Genomic DNA, 16,257 nt, shown 5'->3' with positions numbered 1-16,257 from the left:
TTATTCAGTAGAGAAAGCGGCTCTATATATAACCATGAAGAACCCTTTGCATGATTGAGTTCTTCGCATGGTGAAAGGGTTCTTCAGATTGATGGAGAATGTGCTGTAGATAGTTCTAGACTCTTAGAAAAGACGATTCTTCAAGGGTTCTTTAGTAAAGACAGTGGTTCTATATAGATGAACATGAGCACCCAAAGAAACCGTTCTCTGGAATGATGCAGGATGTCTTGTGTGTGCTTCTATATAGAACCCTCTTGAAAATGTAACAGTAGAACCCTTTTTTTCTTCTATGTTCTATTTATATACTTTTTTACTAACACTTTTTAAATAATTATATTACCGTGCACTCTTGAAAAGGCAAGGTTCTTCAAGGGTTCTTTAGTAAAGACAATGGTTCTGATAGAACCATGAACGCTCAAAGAACCATTTGCATGGTGATATGGTTCTCCAGCCTGATGGAGAATGTGTTGTTTCCAAAAATGTCTAGTTGTTCTGTCTAGCAGCAAAAAGGGTTCTGCTATTGTGACAGTCGAACCAATGTCCAAGAGGTCCTGCATAGAACCATATACAATGCATTCTCCATCAATCTGAAGAACCATGTCACCATGCATAGAACCATTTCAGCATGCAAATGGGTCTAGACAGAACTATTGCCTTTACTAAGGAACTCTTGGAGAACTTTCTATTTCAAGTGTGTAGCTATTAGCAGTGAATTCAGAACCAGCTCATGTAGGAACTTTCTGTAGGAGCTTTTAGAGGGACGTCTGGTTCCCATCACCACCACTGTGAGCGGCTCTGACTCGGGGAGTTTATCTAGAACAGAGCGTTTCACACCACTCCGCTCAGAACCGCTGTTCTGTATAAGCGTGTGGGAGTCTGGACGCTCAGCGCAGACGTGTGCATGTGTGATAATGAATTTGGTGGTGAACTCCTGCAGGGCCTGTTACCCGGTTCAGTGGTCAGTGTAGGTCATTGATCTGACCCCTTTCTCTGCTGTCTGACTTCACTGACTCTACACCCTCAGCCCAGCGCTCTAATGCAGGTGTCTCTCTTTTCCGTCCACCCTGACACGTTTGTCCAGTTCAGGTTTGTTCCAGTTTCGGCTACCAGCTGTTTTTCTAGTGACATCAGCCTGAAGAAACTCAGAGAACAGGAAAAGCTACTTTGATTGCCTGAAGTAATCCAGCCTGGTTCCCTGGTTCACACACAGCCTAGTGCGTGTTCTAGACTCTCTGTGTAGCTTTCAGTGTGAGTGTACAATATAAATATATATTAACACAACAGCCCTTCATTACAACCACCTCACTGTCCACTTCATCAGCTCCACTGACCGTATAGCTGCTCTCTGTAGTTCTACAGTTACAGACTGTAGTCCATCTGTTTCTCTGATACTCTGTTACCCTGTTCTTCAGTGGTCAGGACCCCCATGGACCCTCACAGAGCAGGTACTGTTTGGGCGGTGGATCATTCTCAGCACTGCAATAACACTGACGTGGTGGTGGTGTTAGTGTGTGTGGTGCTGGTACGAGTGGATCAGACACAGCAGTGCTGCTGGAGATGGAACAATTGATGGAGAATGTCATATATGGTTCTATATAGCACCAAATAGGGTTCTGCTATTGCTTTAAGCTAGACATCATTAGTACAGCAGAACCCAGAGGGTTCTCCATCAACCTGAAGAACTGTTTCACCACGCAAAGAAAGACTTAAGCCTGCAAATGGTTCTTTGGGTGTACATGGTTCTTGTGTGGTGAAACCCACTGAGTCAGAATTGTTCACAGTGGTAATGATGGGAACCCGGCATCCACCTCTAATAGCGCCCTTCAGCTAACACTCAGTGCAATTACTGCCGAGTGATAAATGAACGAGGCGAGGCAGAACACAGAGTGTGACGGGGAACTCGATGCCTGTGTGTTTTAAGGCGCGATTACTATTGATCTGATTACTCTGCAGAGCTGCGGCCTGGAAGGAACCCAGTTTGACGCTCCTGCTGTAGAGGATATTTGCAATTCTGCACGTCGGCTCTATTTTTGTGGAGATTGAAGATTTCATTCCTGTGTTTGGGAGTCCAAGAGAGCCTCCCCTCACCCTGCCTGCACCCTGCAACGCCAGCCATGTGGGGGAAAATCGGATAACAACAGTAATAAAAAAAAAATAATAATAATCATTTCAATTAGTTGTTTTGGACTTGGAGTGCCAAAACCTTTTCACAACACCATATATATTCATAAATATAAACATAATCCTCCAAATTAAGACCTGATCGTTAGAAATATGAGGGACTGACAGTGGATACAATTTTCTCCTCTCTTATAAAGGCACAAAAACAGCACTGATACACGGTTTATTATAACAAACACCACCTTATATACACATTAACACACCTGAGCTCACCCAGGTGAATTAGAGCAACAAAACCCCCACCTGTCCGGCGAGCTACTGACCCCAGCTGGGAAACGGGGATTCCTGCAAGATCGTTATAATAACGTATGATTTACGCATTAAATTATAATGCATTAAGTCTCTGGGCGTCTCTGTTTGCTGGTTGACTGACGTGGACAGAAGACCGTTCCCCTTCAGTCCCACTTGGAGCTCTTCCTGCGCATGTATCTCTCCCCCTCGCTGTCCACGGCCTCGTAGAGCTCCTGCCTGTTCTCCTTCACCGCGTGCAGGTAGCCCAGATACCCCACACACAGCGTGAGGGTGACCAGACCGAACGCCATCACCGGCTTATTCTGAGGAGGAGGAGGAGACACCAACACACAGGGTAAGGGTGGGTGATGCGACAGTACACTGAAGTGATAAACTCTGGTCTGATGCGCTGAGGACTGCAGCCGGACCCGTGTACAAGCAGCGCGGTCAGGCATAAATACATACAAGGTGCCTGGGAATGTCAACACCTGTGCAGTGTTTAATGAATGTAACTAAGTATTGCAGCACAAATAAAGGAGAAAAAATTACTTAAATATAAAACGTGCCCTAACGCTTTCACTGGGCCAATGTTTCGTGGTGTATTCTTCTTGTTAAATTCAGTAAATAAACAGTAATTGTCCATTAAAATGTGCAGAAGTGTGTTCTCAGGAGAGGGTGTGTTTACTTATTCACACTCATGAATGGAGCGGTGGGCAGCCCAATCCACAGCACCTGGGGAGCAGTTGGGGGTTAGGTGTCTTGCTCAAGGGCGAATAATTGGCGAATAATCGCGTGTTTAGAGGGTTTAATCTCACAGGTCTGATGAATAATCGTGTTTAGAGGGTTTAATCTCACAGGTCTGATGAATAATCGCGTTTAGAGGGTTTAATCTCACAGGTCTGATGAATAATCGCGTGTTTAGAGGGTTTAATCTCACAGGTCTGATGAATAATCGCGTGTTTAGAGGGTTTAATCTCACAGGTCTGATGAATAATCGCGTGTTTAGAGGGTTTAATCTCACAGGTCTGATGAATAATCGCGTGTTTAGAGGGTTTAATCTCACAGGTCTGATGAATAATCGCGTGTTTAGAGGGTTTAATCTCACAGGTCTGATGAATAATCGTGTTTAGAGGGTTTAATCTCACAGGTCTGATGAATAATCGCGTGTTTAGAGGGTTTAATCTCACAGGTCTGATGAATAATCGGGTTTAGAGGGTTTAATCTCACAGGTCTGGTGAATAATCGCGTGTTTAGAGGGTTTAATCTCACAGGTCTGGTGAATAATCGCGTGTTTAGAGGGTTTAATCTCACAGGTCTGATGAATAATCGCGTGTTTAGAGGGTTTAATCTCACAGGTCTGATGAATAATCGCGTGTTTAGAGGGTTTAATCTCACAGGTCTGATGAATAATCGTGTGTTTAGAGGGTTTAATCTCACAGGTCTGATGAATAATCGCGTTTAGAGGGTTTAATCTCACAGGTCTGATGAATAATCGTGTTTAGAGGGTTTAATCTCACAGGTCTGATGAATAATCGTGTTTAGAGGGTTTAATCTCACAGGTCTGATGAATAATCGCGTGTTTAGAGGGTTTAATCTCACAGGTCTGATGAATAATCGCGTGTTTAGAGGGTTTAATCTCACAGGTCTGATGAATAATCGCGTGTTTAGAGGGTTTAATCTCACAGGTCTGATGAATAATCGTGTGTTTAGAGGGTTTAATCTCACAGGTCTGATGAATAATCGCGTTTAGAGGGTTTAATCTCACAGGTCTGATGAATAATCGTGTTTAGAGGGTTTAATCTCACAGGTCTGATGAATAATCGTGTTTAGAGGGTTTAATCTCACAGGTCTGATGAATAATCGTGTTTAGAGGGTTTAATCTCACAGGTCTGATGAATAATCGCGTGTTTAGAGGGTTTAATCTCACAGGTCTGATGAATAATCGCGTGTTTAGAGGGTTTAATCTCACAGGTCTGATGAATAATCGCGTGTTTAGAGGGTTTAATCTCACAGGTCTGATGAATAATCGCGTGTTTAGAGGGTTTAATCTCACAGGTCTGATGAATAATCGCGTGTTTAGAGGGTTTAATCTCACAGGTCTGATGAATAATCGCGTGTTTAGAGGGTTTAATCTCACAGGTCTGATGAATAATCGTGTTTAGAGGGTTTAATCTCACAGGTCTGATGAATAATCGCGTGTTTAGAGGGTTTAATCTCACAGGTCTGATGAATAATCGGGTTTAGAGGGTTTAATCTCACAGGTCTGGTGAATAATCGCGTGTTTAGAGGGTTTAATCTCACAGGTCTGGTGAATAATCGCGTGTTTAGAGGGTTTAATCTCACAGGTCTGATGAATAATCGCGTGTTTAGAGGGTTTAATCTCACAGGTCTGATGAATAATCGCGTGTTTAGAGGGTTTAATCTCACAGGTCTGATGAATAATCGTGTGTTTAGAGGGTTTAATCTCACAGGTCTGATGAATAATCGCGTTTAGAGGGTTTAATCTCACAGGTCTGATGAATAATCGTGTTTAGAGGGTTTAATCTCACAGGTCTGATGAATAATCGTGTTTAGAGGGTTTAATCTCACAGGTCTGATGAATAATCGCGTGTTTAGAGGGTTTAATCTCACAGGTCTGATGAATAATCGCGTGTTTAGAGGGTTTAATCTCACAGGTCTGATGAATAATCGCGTGTTTAGAGGGTTTAATCTCACAGGTCTGATGAATAATCGTGTGTTTAGAGGGTTTAATCTCACAGGTCTGATGAATAATCGCGTTTAGAGGGTTTAATCTCACAGGTCTGATGAATAATCGTGTTTAGAGGGTTTAATCTCACAGGTCTGATGAATAATCGTGTTTAGAGGGTTTAATCTCACAGGTCTGATGAATAATCGTGTTTAGAGGGTTTAATCTCACAGGTCTGATGAATAATCGCGTGTTTAGAGGGTTTAATCTCACAGGTCTGATGAATAATCGCGTGTTTAGAGGGTTTAATCTCACAGGTCTGATGAATAATCGCGTGTTTAGAGGGTTTAATCTCACAGGTCTGATGAATAATCGTGTTTAGAGGGTTTAATCTCACAGGTCTGATGAATAATCGTGTTTAGAGGGTTTAATCTCACAGGTCTGATGAATAATCGCGTGTTTAGAGGGTTTAATCTCACAGGTCTGATGAATAATCGTGTTTAGAGGGTTTAATCTCACAGGTCTGATGAATAATCGCGTGTTTAGAGGGTTTAATCTCACAGGTCTGATGAATAATCGTGTTTAGAGGGTTTAATCTCACAGGTCTGATGAATAATCGTGTTTAGAGGGTTTAATCTCACAGGTCTGATGAATAATCGTGTTTAGAGGGTTTAATCTCACAGGTCTGATGAATAATCGCGTGTTTAGAGGGTTTAATCTCACAGGTCTGATGAATAATCGGGTTTAGAGGGTTTAATCTCACAGGTCTGATGAATAATCGTGTTTAGAGGGTTTAATCTCACAGGTCTGATGAATAATCGCGTGTTTAGAGGGTTTAATCTCACAGGTCTGATGAATAATCGTGTTTAGAGGGTTTAATCTCACAGGTCTGATGAATAATCGTGTTTAATCTCACAGGTCTGATGAATAATCGCGTGTTTAGAGGGTTTAATCTCACAGGTCTGATGAATAATCGTGTTTAGAGGGTTTAATCTCACAGGTCTGATGAATAATCGTGTTTAGAGGGTTTAATCTCACAGGTCTGATGAATAATCGTGTTTAGAGGGTTTAATCTCACAGGTCTGATGAATAATCGTGTTTAGAGGGTTTAATCTCACAGGTCTGGTGAATAATCGCGTGTTTAGAGGGTTTAATCTCACAGGTCTGATGAATAATCGTGTTTAGAGGGTTTAATCTCACAGGTCTGATGAATAATCGTGTTTAGAGGGTTTAATCTCACAGGTCTGATGAATAATCGGGTTTAGAGGGTTTAATCTCACAGGTCTGATGAATAATCGCGTGTTTAGAGGGTTTAATCTCACAGGTCTGATGAATAATCGTGTTTAGAGGGTTTAATCTCACAGGTCTGATGAATAATCGCGTTTAGAGGGTTTAATCTCACAGGTCTGATGAATAATCGTGTTTAGAGGGTTTAATCTCACAGGTCTGATGAATAATCGTGTTTAGAGGGTTTAATCTCACAGGTCTGATGAATAATCGCGTGTTTAGAGGGTTTAATCTCACAGGTCTGATGAATAATCGTGTTTAGAGGGTTTAATCTCACAGGTCTGATGAATAATCGCGTGTTTAGAGGGTTTAATCTCACAGGTCTGATGAATAATCGCGTGTTTAGAGGGTTTAATCTCACAGGTCTGATGAATAATCGCGTGTTTAGAGGGTTTAATCTCACAGGTCTGATGAATAATCGTGTTTAGAGGGTTTAATCTCACAGGTCTGATGAATAATCGTGTTTAGAGGGTTTAATCTCACAGGTCTGATGAATAATCGTGTTTAGAGGGTTTAATCTCACAGGTCTGATGAATAATCGTGTTTAGAGGGTTTAATCTCACAGGTCTGATGAATAATCGTGTTTAGAGGGTTTAATCTCACAGGTCTGATGAATAATCGGGTTTAGAGGGTTTAATCTCACAGGTCTGATGAATAATCGTGTTTAGAGGGTTTAATCTCACAGGTCTGATGAATAATCGTGTTTAGAGGGTTTAATCTCACAGGTCTGATGAATAATCGTGTTTAGAGGGTTTAATCTCACAGGTCTGGTGAATAATCGCGTGTTTAGAGGGTTTAATCTCACAGGTCTGATGAATAATCGTGTTTAGAGGGTTTAATCTCACAGGTCTGATGAATAATCGTGTTTAGAGGGTTTAATCTCACAGGTCTGATGAATAATCGTGTTTAGAGGGTTTAATCTCACAGGTCTGATGAATAATCGTGTTTAGAGGGTTTAATCTCACAGGTCTGATGAATAATCGTGTTCAGAGGGTTTAATCTCACAGGTCTGGTGAATAATCGCGTGTTTAGAGGGTTTAATCTCACAGGTCTGATGAATAATCGTGTTTAGAGGGTTTAATCTCACAGGTCTGATGAATAATCGCGTGTTTAGAGGGTTTAATCTCACAGGTCTGATGAATAATCGTGTTTAGAGGGTTTAATCTCACAGGTCTGATGAATAATCGTGTTTAGAGGGTTTAATCTCACAGGTCTGATGAATAATCGCGTGTTTAGAGGGTTTAATCTCACAGGTCTGATGAATAATCGTGTTTAGAGGGTTTAATCTCACAGGTCTGATGAATAATCGTGTTTAGAGGGTTTAATCTCACAGGTCTGATGAATAATCGTGTTTAGAGGGTTTAATCTCACAGGTCTGGTGAATAATCGCGTGTTTAGAGGGTTTAATCTCACAGGTCTGATGAATAATCGTGTTTAGAGGGTTTAATCTCACAGGTCTGATGAATAATCGGGTTTAGAGGGTTTAATCTCACAGGTCTGATGAATAATCGCGTGTTTAGAGGGTTTAATCTCACAGGTCTGATGAATAATCGTGTTTAGAGGGTTTAATCTCACAGGTCTGATGAATAATCGTGTTTAGAGGGTTTAATCTCACAGGTCTGATGAATAATCGTGTTTAGAGGGTTTAATCTCACAGGTCTGATGAATAATCGTGTTTAGAGGGTTTAATCTCACAGGTCTGATGAATAATCGCGTGTTTAGAGGGTTTAATCTCACAGGTCTGATGAATAATCGTGTTTAGAGGGTTTAATCTCACAGGTCTGATGAATAATCGTGTTTAGAGGGTTTAATCTCACAGGTCTGATGAATAATCGCGTGTTTAGAGGGTTTAATCTCACAGGTCTGATGAATAATCGCGTGTTTAGAGGGTTTAATCTCACAGGTCTGATGAATAATCGTGTTTAGAGGGTTTAATCTCACAGGTCTGATGAATAATCGGGTTTAGAGGGTTTAATCTCACAGGTCTGATGAATAATCGTGTTTAGAGGGTTTAATCTCACAGGTCTGATGAATAATCGTGTTTAGAGTGTTTAATCTCACAGGTCTGATGAATAATCGTGTTTAGAGGGTTTAATCTCACAGGTCTGATGAATAATCGCGTGTTTAGAGGGTTTAATCTCACAGGTCTGATGAATAATCGTGTTTAGAGGGTTTAATCTCACAGGTCTGATGAATAATCGTGTTTAGAGGGTTTAATCTCACAGGTCTGGTGAATAATCGCGTGTTTAGAGGGTTTAATCTCACAGGTCTGATGAATAATCGTGTTTAGAGGGTTTAATCTCACAGGTCTGATGAATAATCGTGTTTAGAGGGTTTAATCTCACAGGTCTGATGAATAATCGTGTTTAGAGGGTTTAATCTCACAGGTCTGATGAATAATCGTGTTTAGAGGGTTTAATCTCACAGGTCTGATGAATAATCGTGTTCAGAGGGTTTAATCTCACAGGTCTGGTGAATAATCGCGTGTTTAGAGGGTTTAATCTCACAGGTCTGATGAATAATCGTGTTTAGAGGGTTTAATCTCACAGGTCTGATGAATAATCGTGTTTAGAGGGTTTAATCTCACAGGTCTGATGAATAATCGTGTTTAGAGGGTTTAATCTCACAGGTCTGATGAATAATCGCGTGTTTAGAGGGTTTAATCTCACAGGTCTGATGAATAATCGTGTTTAGAGGGTTTAATCTCACAGGTCTGATGAATAATTCTGGGTTAACTGCTCTGAATAACGTTGTGCTCTTCATTCCTCTCAGTCCGGGACTCCGGTATTGATCTTTACTGTCCGGCTCCATCACAAACACTGAAATGGGAAATGATCTGATCAATAATCAGCTTGGATTTATTATAAATAAGCTATTTTATAAAAACCGAAGGATGATAAACAGAAGACCTTCCAAACTCACCCGGCGCCTCTTCTCTGCTCTGAAAACAAAACACGGCTGAAGCGCCGCAGCGCCACAGCGCCATCTGCCGGCCGGAGCGGCGCTCTGCTCTCCCGGCCACACTGAGGCTCTCAGACCCTCATACTGTTAAACCTCAATGCCCCAATAAATACCTCTAATAATAATAACAATAATAATAATTACAATAATACTAATAGTTCTTATACTTTAATAATAATGTTGTTGTTGTGCTGTTGTAATAATTTTTAATTTGACACATTTGGTACCCATGCTGCTGGATCCGATTTGTGTAGTCAACCCTTAAGCAGGATGGTTCTTCAAGGGCTCTCTCAGATTAAAAGCGGTTCCAGCACCAGAAAAGGTTCTTATACTGTAACAAGCTTGACTGTAATAATAGCAGAGCCTTTTATACAACACGTTCTCTATCAGTCTGAAGAACCATTTCACCAGGCATGGAACCGTTTAAGAGTGCAAATGGTTCTATATAGACCTCATGGTTCTGAGCAGAACCACTGCCTTTACTAAAGAACCTTTTTAATGTTTTTTTGAAGAGTGTGGTCAGATAAAAATGCGTAAGTGGGCTGAAACGGTGTTTCTGATTCCTGGGACAATCATTTCTGCTGTGAACGTGTCGTGACACACAGACGTGTCCAGGCGTGAAAGTGTGCTGTTCTGCTGTTCTGCTGTTCTGCTGTTGGAGCTCAGCTGCGTGAGGACGCCGGCGTCTCTGTGAAGCCGTTAATAATGTATGAACAGGTGAAAACGTCCCACTGCAGTGGTTAAATTTGCATGGCCTTCACTGCCGACAGAGACTCGATGCTCTGAAACTACAATAACAACAATAATAATGCTAATAATACTAATAATAATAACAATAATAATAATAATATCTTTCTTACAAAAAACTGCAGTGTAAAATCAGCGTACAGCAAAAATTCCATAGAATTAAAAGCTGTAAAAAGAAGAAAATGAAGCATTAAAAACAGGAGGAATAGGAACGAAAAAGACAATAATAAACAAATAAACAAACAAATAAATAAACAAATAAATAAATAAAAAGCAGAGCCAACAAATTCTGAGCTGAGAAAAGTGCCACAGCTGCTTTTTCATTCTGCCCCTGGGTGAACGGTGAGGGCTCTGAATGGTTCTTCAGACTGATGGGGAATGTGTTCTATATGGTTCTATATAGCACCAAAAAAGGTTCTGCGTGTGTTTTTATGGGGCAGCAGCAGGACGGATGGACCTGCTGTGTAACGCCAGCCGCGCCGCGTCGTCCGTTCCCGCCTGCGGCTCTCAGGTGTCGCCCTCCACTCTGTTTACTGTAGACAGACACGTCAGCCGTTCCCACGGCAACCAAACAGGTGCGGCACCCAGGCCAGGTGCATTTGGCTTCTGAACGGTCCCGCCGCTGCAGAGCCGCGAGTGGGCTTCCCCGCTTTAAACAGGGGGTCCACACCGCCGCCCCCACACACAGATCCTCAGGAACCTCCTGCAGACAGCAAAGGTCAGCCAAGGTCAACTGATCTGATCTTCCACTTGTTTATTGTTTATTTACTGTTATGTGTCTTTGATCCTGCTGTGTTGATTTGGTGTGTTAATAACATCCACGCCGTGTCGTATATGATGTATATGATGTATTTTATGCCGTATGTTATTTTATATTTCATATTATGTACATTATGTTAATGTGATATTACGCTTTATAAACCTGCCCCTTAAAGCAGGTTCTCTAGTAAACAGTGGTTCTATTTACAGCCACTTAAAGAACCGATTGACTGCTTAAATGGTTCCCTGCAGTTCAGAAAACGGTTCTTTTTATGCGCGCCGTTCTAATAGTTTCCGCCACAAGGTTCTAACGCTGGTTATTTGTTATATTGTTTATTTTGCTTATTATTATTATTATTATGTATAATCATGGTGATGGGGAACCTACCTTGTTTTTAAAAAATAACCTTTATAGCACTGAAAAGGTTCTTCTGTTGTGCCACTGTTACCAGACAAAAGGTTCTTTGACTTGTAACAACAGCAGAACCTTTTCTAAAAGAAAGAACCCTACAGAGCAGGTCCAAATCTGGCTTTACAGCAGCAGAACAGAGAAAATGAAAGACACGAGGGGCTGAATGAATAAACAGACAGTGGCCTTAAATACATGCACATATATTAAGGCTAAAAGGTTTGGAATCACGTTTCATATTAATATACATATTATTTATTTCATATGCAGTGATGCCCAGCGCCGGTTTAAACACTCTAAACTACACAGTGAAGTCATTTTAGATGTTTTATTCATTACCGTAAACAAACATATAAGGAGACATTAAAGCATAATTAACATGTCGTAATTATTCATTTACAAGCATTCTTGGGAGATTTTGTTGTGATTTCTGGAATAAAACAAAGATTTCTGGATATTAGTTTACTAATAATTTCATGCAACTCTGTCCATCCTACTGGACACTAAGTGTATATAATGTATTTATATATATATTTATTTATTTTTAGTTTCCTACTAATTTTTGGTAATTGTGTTTAATTAATTAATGATCAATTAAGTATTTATATTAATGATCAAGTAGTAATATTTATTAATAAGTATAATTTCTTGCACTACTCTAACTTTACCACCTGTCTATAAATACAGTAGAAGTAGGTGTGACACATCACTCACTAGCCTGTGAACCCGGTCTGCGTGTCTGAGTGTGTTCTGGGTTCATTTGGGTTCATTTGGGTTCACTGTGGTCCAAACAGTCCGTTTCCTCAGGCTTCACTCTGTTTATCGGATCGTCTTTGCGTCCGATAAACAATCCGTCATTACTGTCATTGATTTGATGGTCCGGCTCAGTTCAGGCTCAGGGCCCTGATGGCTGGTTCTGCTCGTCTGATCCGTGTCCTGCAGGCGCTGCAGGGATGAACTGGGGTTTTCTGGAGAACGTTCTGAGCGGAGTGAATAAGTACTCCACGGTGGTGGGCCGGATCTGGCTCTCCGTTCTCTTCATCTTCCGGATCCTGGTCTTCGTGGCTGCGGCAGAGCAGGTGTGGAAAGATGAAAACAAGGAGTTTGTCTGCAACACCAAGCAGCCCGGCTGCGAGAACGTCTGCTTCGACCGGTTCTTCCCCATCTCTCAGGCACGGCCTCCACCTCCACTTCACACACAGCGCAGCTCCATAGACCTGCTAACGCCATAGACCTGCTAGTGCCATAGACCTGCTAACATCATAGACCTGCTAGTGCCATAGACCTACTAACATCATAGACCTGCTAACGCCATAGACCTACTAACATCATAGACCTGCTAGTGCCATAGACCTACTAACATCATAGACCTGCTAGTGCCATAGACCTACTAACATCATAGACCTGCAAATATCATAGACCTGCTAACATCATAGACCTACTAGTGCCATAGACCTGCAAATATCATAGACCTGCTAGTGCCATAGACCTACTAACATCATAGACCTGCAAATATCATAGACCTGCTAACATCATAGACCTACTAGTGCCATAGACCTGCAAATATCATAGACCTGCTAGTGCCATAGACCTACTAACATCATAGACCTGCAAATATCATAGACCTGCTAACATCATAGACCTACTAGTGCCATAGACCTGCAAATATCATAGACCTGCTAGTGCCATAGACCTACTAACATCATAGACCTGCAAATATCATAGACCTGCTAACATCATAGACCTGCTAGTGCCATAGACCTGCTAACGTCTTAGACCTGCTAACATCATAGACCTACTAACGTCATAGACCTGCTAACATCATAGACCTGCTAACGCCATAGACCTGCTAGTGCCATAGACCTGATACCATCATAGCCTCTCTAGCCTCAGAGACTTGTCAGTGCCATAAACACACTAACTGTAGCCCTGTTAGCACCATAGGCCTGTCAGTAGAGTGGCCTGGAGAGCTGGTCCTGGAGAGCTGCCTTCCTGCAGTGTCTAGTTCCAAACACAATCTGCCACACCTGCTCCAGCTAATTAACTTCTCCAGAAGCTCCTGACTGGCTGGATCAGATGTTTTAGTGTTAGGTAAAGAAGGAGCAGCATGTTGAATGGGTTGGAACTACACCTGCAGGAGCTCTCCAGAGCCTGGGTTGGAGACCACGGTGTTCTCACCACAGGCCAGTCAGCACCATAAACCTGTTAGTGCCGTAGACCTCCCATTACCACAGCCCGAATCCGAATGCTCTCTGAATGTATGTATTTGCATCCCTCGCTGTTCTCAGATGCGACTGTGGGCGCTGCAGCTGATCATGGTGTCCACTCCGTCCCTGCTGGTGGCGCTGCACGTGGCGTACCGGGAGCACCGGGAGAGCAAGCACGGCAGGAAGCTCTACGAGGATAAAGGCAGGATAGACGGCGGCCTGCTGTGCACCTATCTGCTCAGCCTGGTTCTGAAAACCGCCTTCGAAGTGGGCACTCTTCTGACCTTCTACATCCTGTACGACTTCAACGTGCCCAGGCTGCTGCGGTGCGAGGAGAGCCCCTGTCCCAACACCGTCGACTGCTACATCTCCAAACCCACGGAGAAGAAGGTCTTCCTCTACATCATGGCCTGCACGTCCATCCTCTGCATCGTGCTGAACGTGACGGAGATGCTGTACATCATGTCCAAACAGTGCTGGAAGTGCTTCAGTAAGAGGTCTGTGGAGCTTCCCATCAGTGATCACATTGTCAGAGATTTTAAGATTAATCTTCTCTTTTTTATTCTTTTTCCAAGCGATGATGTTCTTCAAACAAAATCTTAAAAATATATTTTGTTGCGCTTTTCCTCAGTAACTATCATTTTCCAAGCATTTAGGAAAAACTTTAAAGACATGCTTTGGTCATACTTTTACTGAATAATTACATTAATATTTTAAAGTTTTTGAAATTCAAAGTTATTATTTTCATTAGAACCTCATTCTGGATATTAATTTTATTAGAACTTCATTCTAGATGTGAATTTTATTAGAATTTCATGGATATAAATTTATATAAATATTCATTTTTATTAGAACTTCATTCTTTTGTATAGTTGTGTAATTAATTAATTATTAAATATATTTTTTAAATATTAGGTACATCCCTGTGGACCACAAGGGGGCGTGCCGGTGTCATCCTCCAGCCACCCTAATTCTCGGCTCACCTGGACTAAAGCCTGAATCTGTGAGCAAAGAGATGATTCAGTTTCAGTCGACACCGACATTGAAGGAACCAACCTGAACAGCACATTCAGTTCCACAAACAGAAACATAGAGATCACGGTTGTCCCAACAAAACCTCGCATCTCCAAAGCGGTAACTTTACAGGAGAAGGAAAAAACCTACTTTAATTTTAATGGAAGTCAATGGAGTTTTTATCAAGTGAATTTTGGCCATTTATTTCGGTCCATCCTTCAAGAAATTTATACAGAATATAAAGACCAACAGGCATTTTCAGATTCTGTCAAAACCTGAAAATCAACAAAAACAGATACACGAGGTTTTGTTCTGACAACAGCTATATATAAATATATATTTATCTATCAACGTATACACATTTTGTCTGTGTGCCTTTGTATTTATCTCTGATGTTACGTACATACTGTAATTTGTATTACATTAATATTTATAATTGGTATTGATGCACTTTGTGTTACTCTGCTGATCAGTAAAGTCATTCTATTTCTAAAGAAAGTGGACCGTCTGTTCTAGACGTGAGGCTACAGTAACAAGCCTGATTAGGATCTTTATTCATAAAGTTCCCAACATCAAAAACAGTTTGGCAAAAATGGACCCATCTCCCCTCCTTCACTCCAAACGTGGTCCATCAGCTGAGACGCGCTGGGCGTCTTAAATTGGCTTCTTTAGTTTTAGGACAGGAGCTCCGAGGCGAATGTACTCAGATCTTCAGTTTGGTTTTCTGGTGATCAGCGAGAGAAGCTCATTAACCAGTTAGCACGGCGCTAAATCATCACACACTCATCTCAATCAAATGTTGATTAACCTCCAAAAATCTCCAGGGTGCTTCCTGCCTTCCTCCCACTGAGTGCTGGGATAGGTTCCAGCACCTTCTGTGACCCAGGAGAATAAGCATGTGTCAAAAACTACACTAGCAAGTCTGTTTGAGCTTCATCAATGCCACGTTTTGGAGGTTTCTGGTACTTTAGGCATGTAGTTAGCACCATACTAACAATGCCTCACACAGTGCGTGAACTACCCCCTATTACTTGAGGGGTCTTGCTGCCAACTTAGTCTCTGAAGCAGCACTGGTGCTTCTGTGTCAGTAAATGTCTGTTCTATCAGCAGTTCTTCTGTAGAGTCTCTGTTCTAGTGCGGTTCTGCGCTCTTCCTCACAGTAACTGAGATCTTCCTCGTCTCCTCTCCGGTCTTCAGTGTGAGGAATGAGGAACAGTCACTCTTCACTCCAAGCTCTTGGGAAACTGGGTGAGTTCTCCGGTTTTCAGAGCTGCTGCAGCTCGTTGTAAAGTTTTTCAGAGGAATCCGGGCAGAGTTACAGTTTCTAGACTATGAAGGACCAACTGGGTGAGCCAGTCTGATACAGCGCCACCCTGAGGAAGAGCAGACAGATCAAGCTCAGACTCAGAGGGTCTAAGAGGTTAATCAGGGGGCCCAGACCCCCTGTACTTCACACCTTGGCCTTGTAGGTAAGCGTTAAAACTGAAGAAGGAAACATCAGACACCAAACATGTCTTGGAAGACTGAGTACTTTCATGGGGAAGAAAGAGGCAAAATAAAACCTTTTTTTTTTTAATTAAGCTAATGTAGTTAACCAGTTATTAAGTGGTGTGAAGTCATTCTGACACCTGTTGATCTCAGATGGTGTTTCTCCAGAATGTATGTCTCCTGTTCTGGTCTTCAGAGCTGCCATCAAACACAACTGTCTTTTCCACTGACCTCACAATTCATCCAAATACAGACCTTCAGTTTGGCTGCCTGGGCTTTGAGTGAGA

General features: G+C 41.9%; 2 protein-coding genes across 3 annotated transcripts; one reads left to right on the top strand and one right to left on the bottom strand.

Moving 5' to 3' along the window:
- Positions 1–2,328: 2,328 nt before the first annotated feature.
- smim8 (small integral membrane protein 8) lies at positions 2,329–9,409 on the bottom strand. Of its 2 annotated transcripts, none has more exons than XM_017683000.1 (3): positions 9,308–9,409; positions 9,095–9,204; positions 2,329–2,735 (listed from the first exon to the last, which is right to left on the bottom strand). In XM_017683000.1, the coding sequence occupies exons 1-3, from the start codon at positions 9,369–9,371 to the stop codon at positions 2,577–2,579; spliced, it is 333 nt and encodes a 110-aa protein (XP_017538489.1). In that variant the 5' UTR covers positions 9,372–9,409; the 3' UTR covers positions 2,329–2,576. The 2 variants fall into 2 exon arrangements, with proteins under 2 accessions (XP_017538489.1, XP_017538490.1); XM_017683001.2 differs by having other exon boundaries at positions 9,295–9,329.
- A 1,326-nt stretch (positions 9,410–10,735) lies between these two features.
- Positions 10,736–14,875, top strand: gjb7 (gap junction protein beta 7). The gene is made up of 4 exons (XM_017682999.1): positions 10,736–10,811; positions 12,204–12,433; positions 13,550–13,965; positions 14,384–14,875. The coding sequence occupies exons 2-4, from the start codon at positions 12,215–12,217 to the stop codon at positions 14,526–14,528; spliced, it is 780 nt and encodes a 259-aa protein (XP_017538488.1). The 5' UTR covers positions 10,736–10,811; positions 12,204–12,214; the 3' UTR covers positions 14,529–14,875.
- Positions 14,876–16,257: the final 1,382 nt, after the last annotated feature.

This window comes from Pygocentrus nattereri, chromosome 4 (assembly GCF_015220715.1).
Source record: "Pygocentrus nattereri isolate fPygNat1 chromosome 4, fPygNat1.pri, whole genome shotgun sequence".
Lineage (NCBI taxonomy): Eukaryota > Metazoa > Chordata > Actinopteri > Characiformes > Serrasalmidae > Pygocentrus > Pygocentrus nattereri.
The sequence above is the reverse complement of the archived record's forward strand: the minus strand, read 5'-3'. Positions and strand labels throughout refer to the sequence as shown.

Bases quoted from the DNA above. Each gene is read 5' to 3' on its own strand.
- smim8 (XM_017683000.1), bottom strand. From the start codon at position 9,371: ATGGCGCTGTGGCGCTGCGGCGCTTCAGCCGTGTTTTGTTTTCAGAGC. The intron at 9,205-9,307 runs GTGAGTTTGGAA...TTCCCATTTCAG, and splicing joins GAGCAGAGAAGAGGCGCCGG to TGTTTGTGATGGAGCCGGAC. The intron at 2,736-9,094 runs GTGAGATTAAAC...CCTCCTCCTCAG, and splicing joins CAGAATTATTCATCAGACCT to AATAAGCCGGTGATGGCGTT.
- gjb7 (XM_017682999.1), top strand. From the start codon at position 12,215: ATGAACTGGGGTTTTCTGGAGAACGTTCTGAGCGGAGTGAATAAGTAC. The intron at 12,434-13,549 runs GCACGGCCTCCA...CGCTGTTCTCAG, and splicing joins GGTTCTTCCCCATCTCTCAG to ATGCGACTGTGGGCGCTGCA. The intron at 13,966-14,383 runs GTCTGTGGAGCT...TTTAAATATTAG, and splicing joins TGGAAGTGCTTCAGTAAGAG to GTACATCCCTGTGGACCACA.